General features: G+C 40.7%; 1 protein-coding gene and 1 long non-coding RNA gene across 7 annotated transcripts in view; one reads left to right on the top strand and one right to left on the bottom strand.

Moving 5' to 3' along the window:
- Positions 1-4867, top strand: part of LOC138852882 (uncharacterized) — a 223734-nt gene extending 218867 nt beyond the window's left edge. The window contains exon 3 of the long non-coding RNA XR_011392155.1: positions 2965-4867. This is a non-coding gene — a long non-coding RNA (uncharacterized lncRNA). The remainder of the gene's footprint in view (positions 1-2964) is intronic.
- Positions 1-23017, bottom strand: part of LOC128689458 (A disintegrin and metalloproteinase with thrombospondin motifs 16-like) — a 282538-nt gene that overhangs the window by 234160 nt on the left and 25361 nt on the right. For 3 of the 6 annotated variants that reach the window (XM_070086355.1, XM_070086360.1, XM_070086361.1), the window contains exon 1: positions 20627-20730. The exons of the other annotated variants lie outside the window; for them this stretch is intronic. In XM_070086355.1, coding sequence (XP_069942456.1) covers positions 20627-20654 — 28 coding nt within the window. In that variant the 5' untranslated portion in view covers positions 20655-20730. Of the gene's footprint in view, positions 1-20626; positions 20731-23017 lie in introns of those variants that run through there. 6 annotated transcript variants of the gene reach the window in all.

Raw genomic sequence — 23017 nt, 5'->3', positions numbered from 1 at the left:
CATGAACAAAGATTGACCTCTCTCTTTCATCCTCCCACTGCCATTTCCTTTGTATCACCTCATCGGATTTAATTGCCTCCATTGCAGATTTCTTCAATCCCCTTTCTATCTGTTGTCCCTGTACCCAATGACCTTTCATTTTCCCCTCTTTGGCTTTTCCTGGGCATTGCTTTGGCCAGTTAGGACCTCTGCATATAGCTTAGCTTTTTCATTTCTTTCAGCCCCCCTCGTTTGTTACTGGTGTGCTCCTCGTCTTTTCCCAGGCTCCACGGTGGTCTGATAGGGCTTCTGCGTACGGCTTAATTCCTTTGTTCCCTTCAGTCCCCTCGTTTGTTTCTGATATAGCAGTTCCTGATGTCATGCCCATACTGCTCTTTGGTTCTTATGACTGTTTCAGCTTTTTTTAGTTCCTCCTCTAAGCTCTGTATCCTAGTCTCTCGTGCTGTCGCTTGTAGCTCCCATTTCCTGCAGCCATCATCTCCTCCATTTTGTTGCTAAAGTCTTCTAGCTTCCTTCCCCACTCTTGTTCCCTTTTCATGATTGCTGCTACCCAGTCTTCCTGCCCAGACTCGTATAACCATGTAACATCTCATTTGATCGAGAAAAAGAACAGACTTTTACGGCTAAATGTATATAAAAATAAACATTTCATGAAAAAATTCATGAATTTCATTTTTCACTGAAAACTTTCCATAGCCAACTTATCATCTCTTTGATAAGTGATCTACAGGCATCAATTTTTGTTCATTACTCTTTTCTATGACACTTCTGTCCCCCCCCCCACACAATGTGCAATCTTTATTTGGTCTGATCTCACTTTCTCCCATTTGCATTTCGCAGTGTCTCGACATTAAATTTCTTCTGCTAATACAAGACTCAATTTATCCAAATCATCATCTTAACTTTAAAGTCATTTCTCTTATATTTTTAGCGCAAGATTTTTGCATTTGCAGACAAATTGATATACGTTCGTATTCCTTCTGGTATCATTTACATTTATTCAAAATATTGCAAGGTCAAGTACAGATCCTTGTGGTGCCCCACTAGTAGTATTTACCCAAAATTACACTATTTTCTCTCTCGTAATTTGTCGTATTTTCTCCTCAAAGTTTCTCATCCATTTTATCAGTTTGCGTCTTATTCCTTCAAGTTTCAAAGTAGGGCTCTCGTGTGGACCTCCAGTCAAAATCTTCTCTAAAATCTAGGTAGCCTGCTCATCCATTTCTTTATTTTTATTTTTATCATAAAAGCTTCATTGATTTAATATACAATATTTGTTTACTAGTCAGTGGGATATATTTTCAAGTATTTCATCCACTTCCCTATTGGCTTTTTTCCAATATTTGTATATCAAAACTTTTCATCGAAATCGTCCAGTATTCTCCAGTGAGAGAGAGAGAGAGAGAGAGAGAGAGAGAGAGAGAGAGAGAGGTGTGTGTGTGTGTGTGTGTGTGTGTGTGTGTGTGTGTGTGTGTGTGTGTTTGTTACGTGGCACGGAACCAGATTAACACCCAAAACATGTACACAATATACGTCCTACAGGTGCTGATGGTGTTTGAGGCTAGTGTATCACATCTCTCAGTAATGTCAACGTAATCTTGTTCTCGTTCTCCCCCCCCCCATCTTTCCCTTTCTTTCCCTCCCTCCCTCCGGGTGCGTGTTGTGGTGTGTGTGTGACCGTGACCCTGCATAACCTGGCTTCACCTGGGTAATTAGTCTTGACTAACGCACTGCACCTTTCCTCCCTCCCTCTCCCCCACTCCGACATTACATCTCTATCATTATGCCCCACCCGATATCTCTCTCCTCTCAGTACACTCTGACATCTCTCTCATCTGTCCCTCAACTGGACATCAACATTTTGAAAATATTTGCTAATTTCTGCTCATACAAAAATTTATTACTCACTTTTAGTAATTTTAAAAAGACTTTACTATCGTCACAAACTCTTCAGTTGCTTATAAAGCTTAGATTCTTTGAAGTTACAACAGATATTGCTACTGTATTCTTTGTATACATTGACATGATTAACTGTTCGGCCACTAAGACGGTCTGTCCACTGCACAACCACTGCTGCCTGACTAGTCACACTCACTGGTCTGACAAGACTTTATATGGAGAAAACAAATAGGATGGGGTTAACAGTGAAGTCTTGGTGCTCTGTGATTTTATGACACCTTGTGTTAAAGCTTATGCTGTTGTTCCTGGTGACAGCAATCCATTCTCACCAAACTACAATGTTCTCTTCTCAAACAACTCTGATCATTGGTGGCATAAACTACTGCTCTGTATTAGCAACTTTGACCGTTATGCCTTTAGGCAGTGTCAGCTGCCGGGAACAATGGGTCCTACAGACACGCCATAAAATCAGTCATCACTATGGCCATTTTTTTCCTGCTACTTGTGGGGGATGCAGCAATATAAATATCTTGATACTGAGATAGAACTATCATGACTGGATAAAGCCAACTAGCTCCACTTCAACTAAGAACAGTGAAGGTGTACCACTGACTCCTAGCTCCGAGCTCAGCGTGAGAACGTATATGATTTGGCAGAGTAATATGGAAATATCATGCGAAAGAAAAGTTCACGCCGTCGTATATATTTTCTGAGAGTGTATGACAGTGGTGTGGGTCATTTGAGTGAAAAAACTGTTACAAAGAAATGCAAGTACCCGTGCTCCCTACCTGCCTCTTGCCACACTACTCAGGGGGGAGGGTGGCAGGTTGCGTGGTACTGGGTATCGTCAGCAAGTCTCTTAACTACCCAGCTCTAACAAGTTTAAGTATTCGTTCCTTCGCTGCAGCTTTATTATAGTCTTTTTACAGCTGTTGTCTATTTCTGGAACCACAGTTTTAACGTAACGTTTGTCTGTTTATTTCTCTCAACTATCTTTTAAAGTCTTCGGCTTAATGAGTGAATGACCCACCTGTAATGTTAGTAACCACTGTTTCTCCTCCACAGCCTCTGTTTTGATTAATCCAGTGGAACTACGAGAGAGAACCTAAGCTGCAAGGACTCTGGTAAAGGGTCGTGGACTTGTCTGCCCCATGTAATGCGACCTTCACTATCATTTGTGAAACGGCTATTACGTAAGTGTGGGCCATTCGCTGTGTGAGCTGTACTCGTCACCAGCCTTGTTCACATCACTGTTCACTTCAGCCAGCGTGTTCAACTACTCTACACCGCGTTCATAATTGTGCATCTCTCATTAAGTGTTCTCGTCTTTCATACCACCAGTACTGGTGGTGAACATCTGTTAATTCTATGAAGGCGTTATTCAAGTAACCTTTGATCAATGCGGATGAGAACGTCACCAGCCGAGTTATACTTATCGCTGAACTTGTATATTTGCCTATCTTAACTCTGATTCACTTTCCTAATTTATATTTTACCTTATTACTTTATGTTAGTGTTTTCAAGTAAATTGAATTTTGTTTAATTTCCCACATTGCTTATATTTACGTGTTATTCACATGTTTTTTTTTCCATCTATACTTTACATAAGCACTGTGAATGATTATGAAATATCAAGATTTCATTCTTTTCAGTCGACACTTCAAAACAGTTTTCAATCTCTCAAAGTTAACAGTTCTTGCAAGCAAGCGACCATGGGACCTCTGACCAAATATGGTCAGAAATAATAAGGATTTCAGAAGCAGATACACCTCTGCTTGAACATCACTCACCCATGACATATGTAGACATGCTACTTAACTAATATGCAGATATTTCGAGCATGCAAAGCTTACCCCAGAACACTGAACTTCACGTGACCAACACAAACAATAATATCAGCAGGAAGCTCCGAATTATTACTGCGTATGAGAAGACGGAAGTAGATGATACCGTGGAGCTTCAAGATGCATTAACCAGAAGATAAAGTTGTACATGAATGGTATACAATACCGACAAGATGAAAATTAGACATAAGCAAGACCTGGGTATCTTTAATGTAGAAGTTTCGCCATCCAGTGGCAAAACGTCTACATTAAAGATACCCAGGTGTTGCATTTGTGTCGAATTTTCATCAAAAAGATTAGGCCACTTCACCAGGGGAAGATGGCACAACCTTTAACACTGACTGCTGAGTTGCCCAACAACCTTCTTGATCTGTGCAGGTTAAGAGTCAGCAGCAATTCGTAGATACATTCCTGAGCCTAATGTAAAGGGTACAAGCATATCAGCGAGATATTGGGTTCATTAAACCTAACAACTTTAAATGTTAATAAACACCGTTCAAATTCAGTTGTCTTAATAGTCAGCAAGTGCAGCTCATACTAATAGGGACCAGTTGGAACCCCAGTTGGGAGAGAAAATACGTCTAATTGCATGATTCAGTACAGACCGAGGTCTTTTTTGTTTAGCAAGTAATTAAGCAAACCCACAAACAATCAGAAAAATAAATTCGGAAGGATACAAACTCGTGAATAAAAACCAAATATACTCTACTTATCAAGATGCTTTCTGACTGTACAGAGATTACGAATATAAATAAAATGTAAATTTTAAGAATTTGATTAATGTCCGGTAAATTAAAATGAAATATCCTGGGAGGCACCCAGAACCCTCGTTGATCACATGAGCGGCCAACTGATACAAACACAATCAGAGGTTCCAAAATTTTCAGTCTACTTTCCAGAGGTTTCCCCTGACAATCAGAATGTATCTCACCCTCGTTTAGTTTCAATTTTCTGTCATCTAGGTCGAAATGTCCAGCAAAAGAGAACCAAAGCAGTTATTTTTCTATCTTCCAAATTTAGAACCCAGATGTAGACTTGTGTATCGTCAGCATAAAAATAATAAACAACTTTATGGGCATCCAAGAGTTAGGCTAAACCACTAACAAACATTAAACCATATTGGAAAAACAGACCCCTGTGGAACAACACAGGGCAAAGACTTCCCTGATACAGAATTGGATATTACCTGTCATGATTTCAGTGCAGTATCCCTAAGACCACAGCTAAAAGCATCACTCATTAGTACTCCATGACTAGTGACATCATTCTCAGCCTAGCCCCAGTCAAGAAGTAACGTCTTAGTCTGCTGATCTTCCTTCACAGACATTTTACAAGACGCATTTCATTATGATGAACACGGAATCTATGAGTTCCTATCTTTACTCGTCTTCAAGCTAACTTGCTTGTTAATTTAAATTAAACTAATTTTCGAGAAATCGATTATATTCGATATTTGGTTTAATTTTCGTTTAAAGGCAAGACTTCGAAGTTACCTTGCTCTCTGAGGTCTGCCAGAGGAAATCCACGAAAGTTTAACTATTTTTTTTGTTCAATAATTTATGTACGTGTCTAGACTGGTAGAGAAGTATGTTACATCAAAACCTTAGGATATTAACAACAGGACTCACGAAATCATTAACACGACTGCAAACAAACCACGGAGTTAGAACCCTTTATGGGTACAGTGGGGCTCATATTAAACTCTCTATGGTGTATAAATATACCTAGTTGGATGAATCAGTGTAGCCAGCTGACCCGGTTCCAGACTCACTCGCCATGGGTTTTAACCCTATCCGTACCGTGGTTTATTAACAGATAATGAGGACAGGCTCTCAGGGGAAAACTAAACTAGCTGTGCTTACATGCAGACTTGTCTATACAAGAAAGTAAGATATTTTAATTTAAACAATATACTAATGATGTCTATGTGACCTAAGTTTTAGCCATGCCTTACACTATACATACTGAATAAAAACTGCATGAAAAACAGCTGAGTTTCTCTAGCCAGGTGATTGTTGTCTACAGGACAGAGTGACCGTTGGATCACTGGTGGACCTGGATCACTGGTGGACCTGGAACACTGGTGGACCTGGATCACTGGTGGACCTGGAACACTGGTGGACCTGGATCACTGGTGGACCTGGATCACTGGTGGACCTGGATCACTGGTGGACCTGGATCACTGGTGGACCTGGAACACTGGTGGACCTGGATCACTGGGCCAACTCTGAGTTCGTATTCTTGTCTACGTGATGTTTATAAAAAAAATTTTTCCTTATGAAAGTATTTTTTGAAGGTAAGATTACAATTTAATTTGTATTATACGTATATATACGGTCCCATGTATATACATAAATATATATATATATATATATATATATATATATATATATATATATATATATATATATATATATATATATATAATGTATGTTGTGCCGAATAGTTATAATTTACGATTTTGGCTTCAATAGCAACGCTCTTCTTGCCGAATAAGGCAAGCAAAAATTTGTGTATGCATTAATTTCGCAAAAATCATTCTGAACCTAACGAAAAAATTATTTAATTGTTTTTATTAAATTATTGTAAACTTATCTAAAACAATTAGTTGGATTATGTTAAATTAAATTGCACTTGTTATAAGGTTAGGTAAGCTTAAGATTCTTTCGATACAAAATTATTAATTTTCACACTAACATATATACATGTGCCGAATAAGTTAAACTGGTCAATTTGCAAGAACATTTAAAATTAAGTCCTTTGTGGAAAATACTGTATATATTTTCCAGAAATTCAGTATTTATATGTAAATAGATGGCCATACTGTATTTAATAATATTTATGTCATAGAAAATGGAAAGCCTGTTTCTGCGCAGACATGACTCGCCATCTTGGTTTTGAATTTTGTACAAACGTTGGTATAATGGGAAGAATTTTTCGTGCTCTAGAGGTTAAAATTGTGTTGACACCTCTCAAATAGGAGGCGAAATTGGTGGATGTGCATTCCTGCATAACTTGAGATATCAGACGACTGGACAGGACAGCTCCAGGAACCTCAGATAAGCTCTCTAGATTTGTAATTCTGGCCAGCATTATTTTCATAGATTTAGTTAGAGTGAGGTTTTCTGAGTATGATACACATTAATCTCCAGTCAAATTGGTGAGTGATATTAAGATATATTTTCCTTCTGTTATGCAATTGTGTATATATATAACCATTTATTATTTTTAATATACAGTCCACAAATTTTTATATTTACCAACATTCCTGGTGTATGTATATTTCATTTAATAATAGGTCCAGAGCAACTTGTGGATATGACAGTGGTAGGTATCGAAGGGTGACATTTTTTGTGACCTAGGTGTCCCAAATTCCTACTTGTCGATGTAACTCTGATAATAATTATCTTTGTCATCATTTACTGTTATGTATATAATGATACATCCAAGTAAATGCAATTTTCCAAATTTAATCTGCCTGTTGGTCCTTTGAACCGGAGGTAATTAGTGAAGCCATTAATTAGTTAATTACTTAATAATTATATGTGAAATGACAGAAGGAGGTGGATGTTAAGTTCACAAATTTACTTAATGTGTAGTGGATTATAATTACAATATTAATTTTGATAAGCTAAGCTCAAGTCTGGCTAAGTTTATATTAATTTGTATAATACTAATTTGATAAGACAATTCTGGCCAAGATTTATATCAGTGTATGTGTAATTGATAAGACAAGTGTGGATAAAGATTATATTGTGTATAATATTAATTTTGCTATGCCAAATTCTGGCAAGGATTTATTAATTTGTATAATATTAATTTTGACAAGCCAAGTTTGTATTAATGTACATTTAAAATTTATATTACAATTTTTTACATGTAATTGCTGAGCTCAAATAGCTGGGATTTATTCAAAGGTAGGTTGTGTCAGTGTTGCGAGTTGTAATCGGTGTTATTAATTGGGTTGAATTTAATACATTGCATCATGGCTGAAAATGAGGAAATTAATGAAGACAAACATATGGAATATAGAGTAAAGAAAGCATCACTACAGGCTAAGAAAGTTCATGTAACCAAGGCATATAAGTGCTTGGAATTAATGAATCAAGAAACTGTGAATACTGATGATTTAAAATTGTATTTAGATGCTTTAGGTAATAGATATGATTCATACAAATTATATTACAACAAATATGAAGGAGATTTGTTAGTAAAATGTGTAGATGAGACTGAAGTAGATCAGTATTATGAATTAGAGGAAAAGATTCTTTCTTGTAAAAGTCAGGCCTTGAATAAATTAAAATGTGTAAACCAGGCAGTTAATCAGTCTGCTCCAACAAATAATATGTCTTTGCCAAAACTCCCAGAATTATGTTTACCTGTGTTTAATCCTGGAGAAAATTGGGAGGAATTTTGGTCAATTTTTAAAGCAGCTGTGCATGACAGGAGTGACCTAGCCTGTGTAACTAAATTATTTTACCTGAAAGGACAGGTAAGAGGAGATGCTCACATACTCATACAAGCCTTTCCCAATGTAGATGACTTACAAGGAAGCAGTTTACTTGTTGAAAGTCACTTATGGTAATATAGAACAAAGTAGGTTGGATCTAGTGAATATTGTTAATTTAAAATCTCCAGATCACACGTACAAAGGTTTACAACAGTTTAGAGTTAAACTGGAGAGCACTCTCAAAACTTTAAGTAATAAATATAATCTGAAGGAATCAGACTGGTTATTGAGTGCCATGGTACAGAATAAATTAAGCTGTAAAACACTTGAATGGATCTCGAATAAATATCACAAGGGTTATTTTGGTCTGGAGGAAATAAGACTAGGTCTACAAGAATTAATTGTTCAGTTGCAGACCAGCCAACCAACTCATTTTAAAGGTGCAACACATCATAACTCTGAGGTATCTGTCAAGTTTCACAAAGGGAAAAAATTATCCCAATGTTAATAATAAAATTTCATTTCCTAAAAAGAGTTGCATAGGTGCATATCAAGTAGCAGGAATCAGAAACTATGATTCTCCACAAGGTAAGAAGAATAAGTACCCTCCTAAGAGTAGCCCAGTTAATAAGAAACCAGTCAAAGAAAGTAGAGATCGTCTCTCCTGCAAGGGTACTCATTTTTCTAAGAATTGCAATGCATACAATTCATGGAATGATAAAGTTGAAAGATTGGAGGAACTTGACAGATGTATCAGGTGTTTGGGTAATCACAATGTAAAGGACTTATGCCAAATTAAACTTCTGTTATCAATGTCACAAAGGAAGACACCATATAGTCATGTGTAAAGGTCTATATGATAATGTTGATAATAATGATAATGTTGACAATCCTGACAACAGTGGCTAATGTAAAAATTGCTGCTAATGTTAATAATGATGGTTTTGCTGAAGTAGCCTTACCTGTGTTACAGGTAAAAATTGATAAAAGGCATAAATCAAAAAATGTAAATGCATTATTGGACCAGGGATCCCAGCGTACTTTCATAAAACGTAAAAGTCTTGATGGTATGAAAGTACAGATGGGAGATCCCACAACTTTAAAATTATCTGGTTTTCTCTCGGATAAAAGGGCTCAATTGTATGACACTGTTTATGTAACTGTCAGGTTGGGCAATGAGAAAAAACGTGTTAATGCAGTAATTGTAGATAGACTTCCAGAGAAAATATCTACAGTAGGGCTTAGTAAAGCTACAGAAAGACTCACATAATGTAAATTTAGCACCTTCTGGGTTAAGTGATGATTCTGTAGGCCCAATAAATATTTTGATAGGTAGTGACTATTATGCCTCCTTTGTAAAGGGTATGGTAAAGAAATGTGGAGTCACCCTTTTGAAGACTGCAGGAGGCCATGTAATGTATGGTAGGATTCCTCGTAATAATAATTCATGACTAGAGGAAACGACAAATACCACAACTGTGTCTTGCTCATGAAACCGTGCCCCAGTATAATTCTTTCATAGAGGATGGTGTTGATCCAGTGCATAAATTGTGGGAATTAGACAGCATTGGAATAAATGTAAATGAAGAAAGTCCAGATGATTCTTTTACTCAAGAACAATACCTGAGAGATGTAAAATTTGAATCTGGACAATACTAGGTACGACTTCCGTGGAGACTGAACCATCCAGAATTGCCCACTAATTACAGAATGGCATATGGACAATTAAAGGCTCAGCTCCGCAAACTGAGTAAGACACCAGAATTGTTAACTGCCTATAATGATATAATTGCTGAGCAGTTAATAAATTTATAGAAGAGGTACCTCATGAGCAAGCCAAAATTTATGGTCACTATTTGCCACATCACGGAGTGAAGAAGGATTCTAAGACCACTCCTCTGAGAATTGTGTTTAATTGTAGTGCCAGGAGTAACAAAAATGTACCTAGTTTAAATGACTGTTTGATGACAGGTCCGTCGTTGACGGAAAAATTAGGAGATATCTTATTAAATTTCAGAGTGAAGCACTATGCCTTTACGGCTGACATAAGTAAAGCTTTCCTAAGAGTGGGTTTACAAGAGGCAGACCAGGATTGTACCCGCTTCTTATGGCCTGAGAATCCTAGTGACCCACTTAGCCCTCTGAAAACCTTTCGCTTTAGGAGCGTATTATTTGGTGCTACATCCAGTCCGTTCCTACTTCAAGCGACGATAAATTCACACCTTAAATGTATGGGAAGTCCATTGAGTAAAGTAATGAGCAAAATTTTATGTGGACAATTTCCTGGGTGTGACGTCAACTGAAGAGGAACTGTTAATGACTTATGGAGAGGCTAATAAAATAATGCAAAGTGCAAATATGCCTCTGAGGGAATGGAATAGTAATTCGTCCAAATTAAAGGACAATAAGTAAAGATTACCCTGGAGATGAAGTACCAAAATGTAGTAATGTATTGGGATTAACTTGGGATACTGAGAGAGATTTGTTAATGTTAAAACCTAATAATTACAGTATGCCCAATAAATTAGCTAAGAGACTTTTGCTTGCTGAAGTTTCCAAATGTTTTGATCCACTAGGTTTAGTGTCACCCCTTACTATAAGAGGGAAATTATTAATTCAAGAAGCATGGAAACTTAAATGTGCTTGGGATGAAATTCTACCTGAGGAATTCATTAACAGGTGGGATGAATTAATTGGCGATTATGAAAAAATTCAAATGTTGGAGTTCCCATGCCAGGTGGCCAATCCAAATGGGAAAAATGTACTCCACATTTTTTGTGATGCTTCAAAATTGGCATATGGAGCAGTTGCTTACCTTCAATGTAATAGTGTTCTCTCTCTTGTTATGTCTAAGGCTAAAGTGTCTCCAATTAAATCACGTACCTTACCTCAGTTGGAATTAACAGTCATTTATGTAGGTGTCAAATTAGCTAATATAAGAAATATGTTGCAGGAGATAAATATTAGTGACACTGTAATTTGGTCTGATAATGAGGTATCCTTACAATGGATTTGTAATGGAAACAGTAAAATTGTGTACATACAAAACAGCCGCTGAAATTAATCAGATGCAAGAGAAGTATAATAGTTTGGGTCAGCATATGTTAACCTTTAATCATATACCTGGTGAGGAGAATCCAGCTGATTTCTTGTCTCGAGGTTTACCTTATGCTAAATTTGTAAATGCTGTATCATGGTTTTAGAGGACCGAGCTGGTTGGTAAATAAAGCTAATTGGCCTGTACAAAAGGCGTATATTGCTCCTGTTGAAATTACTGTGACCACCGCTCCAATAGTTTGTCCTTCCTTAGCCATTGATATAAATAGGTATTCTTCTTTACCCAAACTAATCAATGTAAGTTGGTGTTTAAATTTCTAAAGATGAATATATCATACAAGTTTTCACATCCTCTTGAATATTGGACAAAGAGGGATCAAGAAGAAATCTGTGGAATTGAGATTAAATTGATGATGGAAAGAAAAATTGTGAAAGGTTCCATAATAGAGAAATTGGGGCTGTATTTAGAGAACAATGTAATTAGGTGCAGAGGTAGGTTACAAAATGCTGAATTGGGTGATTATGCTAAACACCCTATCTTACTGCCCAAAACTCATCTAACAAATTTGATTGTTCTAAATACCCATAAAAATGTAATGCATGGTGGGGTACAATGTACCTTAAATTGTATTAGGGAAACTTTCTGGATTCCACAAGGACGGCAAAGTGTAAAAAGGGTGATTAAATCTTGTGTAATATGTCGCCGTGTGGATGCCAGATCCTCTATGTACCCAGGTCCTCCACCATTGCCAAAGGAGAGTGTACAATTAGTGAAACCATTTGATGTAACAGGTGTAGACTGTAGTGGTCCAATAATTTTAACAGGTACGTCAAATGGTGTTCCACTGAAAGTGTGTTTGTTCACCTGTACTGCTACTAGGGCAGTTCATTTAGAAGTGCCACAGGACTTGTCTGCAGAACAGTTTATACAGCTGTTTTGAAAATTTGCAGCTAGGAGATCCTGTCCGAGATTGATGATTTCGGATAATGCCACAAATTTTGTAGCAGGTGCTCAACATTTGATAGAATTAAATAATAGTAATGATGTTCAATCTCGGTTAACCCAACGAGGGTGTACCTGGAAATTTATTACTCCTAGAGCCCCTTGGCAGGGGGGGGGGGCTGTACGAAAGACTGATAGGCACAGTGAAGAGGTGTCTCCGTAAAGTACTACACCGAAGAGAATTAATTTGGAAGAATTCCGTGCAGTGTTAGCGGAGGCGGAGAATCGTATAAATAATAGGCCTCTCTCGTACATGAGTGATACACCTGATGCAGATGTATTAACACCTTCTCACCTAATATGTGAAAGGAAATTGGAAGCTGCCCCTGTCTATAGAGATAATCCGGAAAAAAGTGAAGAAGATTACAATGATGCGGCAGTGTTGTGTAATAAATTTAAAATGTTAAATAAAGTAATTGATCATTGGTCTAATGTGTGGCATAAGGAATATCTTCTTACACTACGTGAACACTTTTATGGTGCGACAGAGGCAGTAAATCAACAGACCATTCAACCAGGTGACTGTTAATTGACACTGAACATCAAACATTGTGGCCTCTGGGCAAAGTATTGACATTGTACCCAGATGCACAAGGTGTTGTCAGGAATGTCAAAGTGTTGTGTCGTGGCCAGGAAAGTTTATGCACAATTAATAAACTGATTCCCTTGGAATTAGGTGTTCAATCAAACGTAAATGAAAATCTGAGGGAAAGTGACGAGTAACATGGAAGATAACGCAGACCAAGTGATGCCGGAAGATGAAATCGTAGTAAGACCTACTAGGAGAACAGCCACTCAAGCCAGAACTGGCTGGAATCGTCTCCTAAAGGAAGGAGTAATTTGAATCGTTTAGCAACGAACTCCGGCCGGCCGCAGTGTGGAAAATACTGTACATATTTTCCAGAAATTCAGTATTTATATGTAAATAGATGGCCATACTGTATTTAATAATATTTATGTCATAGAAAATGGAAAGCCTGTTTCTGCGCAGACAGGACTCACCATCTTGGTTTTGAATTTTGTACAAACGTTGGTATAATGGAAAGAATTTTTCATGCTCTAGAGGTTAAAATTGTGTTGACACCTCTCAAATAGGAGGCAAAATTGGTGGATGTGCATTCCTGCATAACTTGAAATATCAGACGACTGGACAAGACAGCTCCAGGAACCTCAGATAAGCTCTCTAGATTTGTGTGTAATTCTGGCCAGCATTATTTTCACAGATTTAGTTAGAGTGAGGTTTTCTGAGTATGATACACATTAATCTCCAGTCAAATTGGTGAGTGATATTAAGATATATTTTCCTTCTGTTATGTAATTGTGTATATATATAACCATTTATTAGTTTTAATATACAGTCCACAAATTTATATATTTACCAACATTCCTGGTGTATGTATATTTCATTTAATAATAGGTCCAGAGCAACTTGTGGATATGACAGTGGTAGGTATCGAAGGGGGACATTTTTTGTGACCTAGGTGTCCCAAATTCCTACTTGTCGATGTAACTGATAAATAATAATTATCTATCATTTACTGTTATGTATATAATGATACATCCAAGTAAATGCAATTTTCCACATCCTTAATAAAATTTTATCTTATAAAGATCATTTTTTCACTTGTGTCAATGTAAAAATTAATAATTTTGTACCAAAAGAACATTAGAAAAATTACCTAACCTTATTATAACAAGCGTAATTTAATTTAGCCTAATCCAACTAAATATATTTTAGACACGTTCACACTAATTTAATAATAAACAATGAAATATTTTTTTCGTTAGGTTCAGAATGATTTTTGCGAAATTATTGCATACACAAATTTTCGCTTGCCTTATTCGGCAAGAGCGTTGCTATTTAAGCCCAAATCGCAAGTTTTACCTATTCGGCACGACGTGTATATGTAATAAATTTTATATATAGATTTCTCGATGCCTTAGTCCATTACACCACCATGCTACGAACATCAGGTGCCTAGTAAGTACACTGGGTATGTCGCACCTAACGCGACCACATTTGTGGCCATGGCAAGCTACAGAAAATTTCATTCTCCTCCAGTTTGAATGCCGGTCTCACGAGCAGTATACATAATGCATCCACGAAACAAGTGGTTTTTAGGCAAATACCTCGATCAGCCGGTGATCAAACTACAATTGTGCTGGCATTAGGTGTGGCATGCCCAGTGTACTTGCTGGGCACCTGACGTTTGTACAGTGCATATTAATTGGGACAGTGATGAAGTAAGAATTTTTGTAAAATTAATGTCTTATTTGAAAAATACAAGTAAGACAATTGATTTAATAAGAGATATGACTACCCTTTGCTTTTTTAAACATTGCTACACGTTTTGGCATATTAGAATAATACTAATAATAATAATAATTATCTATTTACTAAAAGTACATCGTATACAGTCCTAGCTGACATTAATGACATACTACTATACAGAAAGTCGCTTGTTATGCTGAGCATTTCGGGCAAATTAGGTCAGTTTTGTTCCAGGATGCGACCCACACCAGTCGTCTAACACCCAGGTACCCATTTTATACTGATAGGTGAACAGGGACAGGAACAGCAGGTGTCTTATGGAAACACGTCCCTAATGTTTTCCAGCCGCACCGGAGGAGATTCGAACCCCGGACCTCAGTGTGAGAGCTGAGTGCGCTAGTGATTGAGCTGCGGGACCGATGCTGAACACATTTTGGCAGTTCGTCGTCGTACCAGGTCCTAATAACAGAAGTAATTAGCTTCTCCACCGCTGAGCAGTCCGGTTTTGCGATCCTACTTTTGGTTATTGCTCAGATTCTCAACTGGGTTGGAGTCAGGAGAATTTCCAGGCCAATTAAGAACGCTTAGCCCTCTTCGAAGAGTGTCAGCATTTTTCTGGAAGTGTGACATGGAGCAAGCTCCTGCTGGAAAATACCTTCTCCATCAGGAAAGTCAGTCCACAATGGGAAGGAAGCGAGTTGCCAGGATTGCCTTTTATTTGTCACTGTTCATTCCCTCAAAAATAACAAGCCGTCCTACGCCTTTAGCAGTAAAACTACCTCAAATCACCTCAGGTGGGTGTTTAGGCGCTTGTTGAATGTGTCCATTCCTAAGAGGTTTACCTTTACTTCGTCTCACTGCCACTCATCTGTACTTCAGAATGCGCCTCATCTGAGAAAACAACTTTTCTCCATTCATCTGTCGTCCATCCCTCATGATCAAGTGCCCACTGCAGCCGTTTTTTTTCTTCATACCAGCAGTCAATAATGGTTTCTTTACCACCTTTCTGGCAGTTCTTCCAACTTCAAGGAGCCTTCGTCGACCAGTTGAAGAATCAACATTTACGCCAGCTGAAACCAAATCTCTTTGTAGATCTTCGCTGGTTTTCTTGGGATCCTTCACACTGTTTCTTATGATAAGGTTATCATCGTCTCGCGTTTTCTTCCACATCTTCCTCGACGCAGAACTCCACTATCACCAGTTTCGTCAGCTCTCTTTCAGAGTCTGATCAACAGTTGACTTTGCTAGGTTCAAATTATTGGTGATCTGTCTGATACTCAAACCAACATGTTTTCTAAGAGCTACAATACTTGCACGCTTCCTAACATCCATCGTGAATTTCAGCAGTAATCGTGAACTGAAGGGAAGAATTTGGCGAAACTACATTCACTCAGAGTACGTTTGCAGGAATAGCCTTATAGAACAACAGTTGCTGTAACATTGATGAGTTGCATGGAACACCACAGCTGTATGGTTGCCAGAAGTCAGTAGCAAACTCTTCTTTAAAGAAAAAAAAAACTTACATAAATTAAGCCGAAGACTGACATACGACTCAAGAAATTGTAACGAGACTATTACAAACAAACCACTTTACGACTCGCTCACCGATAGTTCAATCCCGCCCATACCCTGGTTTGTTTACTATGACAGTCACAAAATTTACTCCTGTTCCAATTAATGTGCACATCACTGTAGCATGGTGTAGTGGAGTAAGGCATCGAGAAATCTACCTAGCTTCCCGGGAGACTGATTAAGTATCTCGGGTTTGATCCCCGGATGGTCGCGGTATTGTGTGTAAATACTGAAGAGTTGCTCGTTGCGTTTACCTGGAGAGAGTTCCGGGGGTCAACGCCCCCGCGGCCCGGTCTGTGACCAGGCCTCCTGGTGGATCAGAGCCTGATCAACCAGGCTGTTGCTGCTGGCTGCACGCAAACCAACGTACGAGCCACAGCCCGGCTGATCAGGAACTGACTTTAGGTGCTTGTCCAGTGCCAGCTTGAAGACTGCCAGGGGTCTGTTGGTAATCCCCCCCGTGTGTGCTGGGAGGCAGTTGAACAGTCTCGGGCCCCTGACACTTATTGTATGGTCTCTTAACGTGCTAGTGACACCCCTGCTTTTCATTGGGGGGATGGTGCATCGTCTGCCAAGTCTCTTGCTTTCGTAGTGAGTGATTTTCGTGTGCAAGTTCGGTACTAGTCCCTCTAGGATTTTCCAGGTGTATATAACCATGTATCTCTCCCTCCTGCGTTCCAGGGAATACAGGTTTAGGAACCTCAAGCGCTCCCAGTAATTGAGGTGTTTTATCTCCGTTATGCGCGCCGTGAAAGTTCTCTGTACATTTTCTAGGTCGGCAATTTCACCTGCCTTGAAATGTGCTGTTAGTGTGCAGCAATATTCCAGCCTAGATAGAACAAGTGACCTGAAGAGTGTCATCATGGGCTTGGCCTCCCTAGTTTTGAAGGTTCTCATTATCCATCCTGTCATTTTTCTAGCAGATGCGATTGATACAATGTTATGGTCCTTGAAGGTGAGATCCTCCGACATAATCACTCCCAGGTCTTTGACGTTGGTGTTTTGCTCTATTTTGTGGCCAGAATTTGTTTTGTACTCTGATGAAGATTTAATTTCCTCATGTTTACCATATCTGAGTAATTGAAATTTCTCATCGTTGAACTTCATATTGTTTTCTGCAGCCCACTGAAAGATTTGGTTGATGTCCGCCTGGAGCCTTGCAGTGTCTGCAATGGAAGACACTGTCATGCAGATTCGGGTGTCATCTGCAAAGGAAGACACGGTGCTGTGGCTGACATCCTTGTCTATGTCGGATATAAGGATGAGGAACAAGATGGGAGCGAGTACTGTGCCTTGTGGAACAGAGCTTTTCACCGTAGCTGCCTCGGACTTTACTCTGTTGACTACTCTCTGTGTTCTGTTAGTGAGGAAATTATAGATCCATCGACCGACTTTTCCTGTTATTCCTTTAGCACGCATTTTGTGCGCTATTACGCCATGGTCACACTTGTCGAAAGCTTTTGCAGTCTGTATATATTACATCTGCATTCTTTTTGTCTTCTAGTGCATTTAGGACCTAGTCGTAGTGATCCAATAGTTGAGACAGACAGGAGCGACCTGTTCTAAACCCATGTTGTGCGTTAAAATATTTCAGGATTACAGACATCAACGAGACTTGTGCTACTTTGCGATAGTCTCCTCTTTTTGTTGAGGCGGTACTAATGTGTGTGTTTTCAATGCGAGTAGTTTGAAAGGGTGAGGCCTGCAAGCGGCAGTGTGCGGGAGACTTACAAGGCCCCGTATTCGGTCACATGATTGCTGGTGTCACTGGTGTGGGCGGCCTTCTCCAACCCACCGAGAAAACTTACCCAACCGGTCCTCCTGCCCACCATGCCAGCTGCCTTCTTGCTTTATTGCTTTTAAAGTATATACACGAGGGTCACCGAGGCTGTATGGAGCATATACGCCACCAGTCATGGGTACAGGAATTCCTGACACTGATTAAAGTAAACTGAGCATATATACACAGATGTGCACCTGTGTGTGTGTGTGTGTGTGTGTGTGTGTGTGTGTGTGTGTGTGTGTGTGTGTGTGTGTGTGTGTGTGTGTAACCTTGTACGTCTGCTGTAATGCCACACAGGAACCGTGCCCAGGTGATGCAGCAATCATTACTCAAGTTGCAACGTTGATTATAGACGCTAGGAAACCACAGAGTCAGTTTTCTCTTTACTGATAAGTACACAGTTTCCTCGTGAAGGAGATATGACAGGCGAGACACACTGGCACTGGTGGCACTCCTGATATCTTTTGGGTGACCGAGGCTGTTCAGGTAGCTTTGGTTCCAAGTTAGTAATTGCTCTCAAAATCGAAGTTGGCCAAGTGTTCTACGATAAGCTCTGTTGGCTGTGTGGAAGGCAGATCTAAGGTCAGTAAAGGCTGCCTTTGTGACGGCTCTCTTCCTGATAAAGTACACAGCAAAACAAGTTTGGGCGCTCCTCCCTGGTAGGAACCCATACAGACTTAGGGGGGAGGGAGAGAGAGAGAGAATGAGAATGTTGCATTTGAACAGCCTGTTAAGAACAATTATCACAAGGACTTTAGCTTGTGAGAATCTGGTTTTGAAATGAGCACGATAAGACTGTGTCCAGAGGTCAGGCAGGACACCGTCATGCAAGCTTAAGACAGCCTAGTGCTGCCGAGAAGAAATCACTTGTAATTATGTTGGTAGAATTACCGACAATATGTAAAGTAAAAGGACACAAGTGCAACTAATGTGACATTTTATTGTGGCAACGTTTCGTTCCCCAGGAGCTTTGTCAAGCCGTTACAAACAGTACATGGACACAGAGGGTATATATAGGCTCAGAGTGAGGTGCAATACTAGTGGTAGTAGTAGTAGTAGTAGTAGTGATAATACAATATGGTAGAGCAATTAATTCGTACACGAGTAAAAGGATACAAAAGCTATTACTTGGGTAACAAGTAATAGCTTTTATATTCTTTCACTCATGTACGAATTAATTGCTCTACCATATTGTATTACTACTACTACAACTTGTGTCACTACTACTACCACTAGTATTGCACCTCACTGAGCCTATATGTACCCTCTGTGTCCATGTACTGTCTGTAGACGGGTCATCGCAAGATTGGGACCCGTGCCAGGACTATGGTCTTGGCGAACATTATACATACATACTGTACTGTTTGTAACGGCTTGACAAAGCTCCTGGAGAACGAAACGTTGCCACAATAAAATGTCACATTAGTTGCACTTGTGTCATTTTACTTCACAAGAAATCACTTGCAGAAACAGCCTTCTCTAACGTAGCCCCTAGATTGTTCAACAGGTTGCCAGTGTCTTTAGAGTCAGGAATCTGTTCGTGTTTTTAAGTCTCAGTTGAAAGAACATCTCTTTTCTAGAGATAATGATCCTGATGATCATACTTGTTAATATAAAATTTAGTATTTCTTCGTCGTCGTTGTTGCTGTTGCATTTAGTGGTTTTGTGTGCGAGCGCTTGTTAATTTCTGAAACAGGCGTCCTAGAATAGAAAAATCCCAAGCTATCCTCATTAATGGTAGTATAGTTTGCATAATGTCAATCACATGAAAGGTAAACAATGCCAGGCACTGAAACATCGTATATTAAACATGCTAATATGTAACCATTTAGGGAGACGTGTCCACACAGACCATCCAGGAAATGGTAAAGCACCTCGCTGTAATAGGTCTACAACCTTAATAGTGTATATGCACACTGCACTAGCTACGTTAATAAAGTTATATAACAAGATGGTAACCTTTGTAAGCAAGCAATGTTTGTAGCGGTAAGGATTAATGTTTGTATATTAAACTGAAGAGATGATTACCGAGAAGACGGGACAGTAATATATACACAAAAAGACCACTATCATTTTTTTTTTTTTTTGGCGTTACTGCTCGCAGAATGAGCTACGGGTAGCCTAGTATTTACTATGCCTCTAGTACCACGAAGACACTTGTTATATCTTGTCTTCGCATTATACACTTAACATCACATACAAAAACCAATATTTTAATGCATTAGAATTAAACATTAAATGTGTAGACATAATTAGCAATAATGTTCAGTATTACACTTCAAATAAACACTGCTGTCTCGACTATCAAAGTATCAATTTTACCACAGGCGAGCGCTTGGTCGCCAACATGGCGACCGCCAGCCTACTCTGAAGGCACATGTAAACAGAGATAACCGCTACCACATTCCCATCTTAGTGGACAGTTGCCTTACAGCAGTGATCGCCAGCCTTGCTTCTGGCCTTCACCTGGACAAGCTGCTACCACCATGTGATCAGCACCAGCAACACAGCAGAGGCTCCACAGCACCGGCAGCCTGAAGTGCTGCTGCCTCACAGAGCCCAGCAGTGCCATCGTCAACGGCACCACTGTCATCACACAACACACCAGGGTCATGAGAGATGACATCGATGTAAAAACAAAGAACATGCAATAACAGTCCTATTTGAGTGTCACCAGTGACAGGTTACGTCAGTGACAGGTTGCGTCACCAGTGACAGCAGCTAACAGTGCCACGTTCAAGGTTACCTTTGAGGACCATTAGGACACGCACCATCCTGCCTCCACACTGGCTCAGCCACGACTGTTGTATCCTCCGAGTCCTGCCCTGTGTGTGTGTGTGTGTGTGTGTGTGTGTGTGTGTGTGTGTGTGTGTAAGAGAGAGAGAGAGAGAGAGAGAGAGAGAGAGAGAGAGAGAGAGAGAGAGAGAGAGAGAGAGAGAGAGAGAGAGAGAGAGAGAGAGAGAGAGAGAGAGAATTTTAAGGTGTTACTCGCCACAAAGTTCCATCAATTATCATAATCATTAGGAAGAGCTAAGCCTGTAGGAGCCATGTAAGCTTTGATCCTAGGAAGAGAAGGGTTAAACAGCCAGGAGACAAAGAAACAGCTTTCTTCCCCCCCCCCCTACACCCACGAGGGTCACACCTCAACACCTCCATAATCCTGAAGGCAGCAGCACTGTATTGACAGATCTAGGTGCCCTTAGCGAAGTATTTACGGGCCCACTTAAGGGGCCCGTACTGCCACTAGTGGGCCATTCTCGCTTGTGAAGTCACCTCCAGTTGCTACAATTTGCCTCCAGTATACAAGATGTGGTCGCAAGCCATTGTTTCAGACATGAGGGATTGATCCCCTCAAAACTACTGTCTCCAGGTAGATTTGCCTGTATTCCACTGAAGAAAGATGTTATGCTGGCGAAATGTTTCTGGGTTCACAACCACTACGTTCTCATCTTCCATAACCAAGATTTTTTTTTATGAATAATGACCAAGTTGCAGTTTCGGTCACCAGTGGTGGTGGTGGAAAGGTTGGCCAGGTCACCAGTGGTGGTGGTGGAAAGGTTGGCCAGGTCACCAGTGGTGGTGGTGGTGGTGGAAAGGTTGGCCAGGTCACCAGTGGTGGTGGTGGAAAGGTTGGCCAGGTCACCAGTGGTGGTGGTGGAAAGGTTGACCAGGTCACCAGTGGTGGTGGTGGAAAGGTTGACCAGGTCACCAGTGGTGGTGGTGGAAAGGTTGACCAGGTAACCAGTGGTGGTGGTGGTGGTGGAAAGGTTGGCCAGGTCACCAGTGGTGGTGGTGGAAAGGTTGGCCAGGTCACCAGTGGTGGTGGTGGAAAGGTTGGCCAGGTCACCAGTGGTGGTGGTGGAAAGGTTGGCCAGGTCACCAGTGGTGGTGGTGGAAAGGTTGGCCAGGTCACCAGTGGTGGTGGTGGAAAGGTTGGCCAGGTCACCAGTGGTGGTGGTGGAAAGGTTGGCCAGGTCACCAGTGGTGGTGGTGGAAAGGTTGACCAGGTCACCAGTGGTGGTGGTGGAAATGTTGACCAGGTCACCAGTGGTGGTGGTGGAAATGTTGACCAGGTCACCAGTGGTGGTGGTGGAAATGTTGACCAGGTCACCAGTGGTGGTGGTGGAAATGTTGACCAGGTCACCAGTGGTGGTGGTGGAAATGTTGACCAGGTCACCAGTGGTGGTGGTGGAAATGTTGACCAGGTCACCAGTGGTGGTGGGAGAGGGCTGGCGAGGTCAGCAGCCGTGACCTCACACATCCTCCACCGGGTACACTTCCTGGCTAAAAATACCTCTGCATCACTCCTGCTCAGCATAGGTCGATACGCTGCCGCTCTGGGCACCAGAGGTGGGCGGCAGTGGCGGTGGGCGGCAGCGGCGGTGGGCGGCAGTGGGAGGCAGTGATGGTGAGGATGAATCACCAGAGACGTATTAACGTGCCTTCACACAAATGGAAACGAAAGTTCCATTCGTGGACCAACAGAAACATCTGTCTGCTAATCACCTTCATCCATCCAGCCATAATATATATACATGTGGTACCTCCATATATTTTATTGTATAAAATTTATTTAGGGCTGGGCCGAGATCTAGTTGGAGGAGATTAATGACGAACGCTTTAAATTCCAACTCAGGGCGAGGGTAATTAGGCACAATTACGTAACCTAACCTGGTTTTGCTAATCGCACCCCACCCAGGACTCCATACCTTGACAAGGAACCACCCGGGTCCCAGCGCCGTGCCTGGTCACCCGGGTCCCAGCGCCGTGCCTGGTCACCCGGGTCCCAGCGCCGTGCCTGGTCACCCGGGTCCCAGCGCCGTGCCTGGTCACCCGGGTCCCAGCGCCGTGCCTGGTCACCCGGGTCCCAGCGCCGTGCCTGGTCACCCGGGTCCCAGCGCCGTGCCTGGTCACCCGGGTCCCAGCGCCGTGCGTGTAGCTTGAACCATCTAGCAATATATTCATCACAGGAACCACAGAAATCTTGCTTCTCCTCGAGACTCATCAACAGGGAAGTCGGTATTAACATGGAACCGAGTCAGCGTTGGTGATGCCTCCGGCGATCACACACTACCTGATAGTTTCTTACCTGGGTGTGTGTATGTAATTAGTCGCTTATAACTTTTTATATACAAGG

Source organism: Cherax quadricarinatus, chromosome 18 (assembly GCF_038502225.1).
Source record: "Cherax quadricarinatus isolate ZL_2023a chromosome 18, ASM3850222v1, whole genome shotgun sequence".
Lineage (NCBI taxonomy): Eukaryota > Metazoa > Arthropoda > Malacostraca > Decapoda > Parastacidae > Cherax > Cherax quadricarinatus.
Note: the sequence above shows the minus strand (reverse complement) of the source record. Positions and strands in the feature narration are given on the sequence as shown.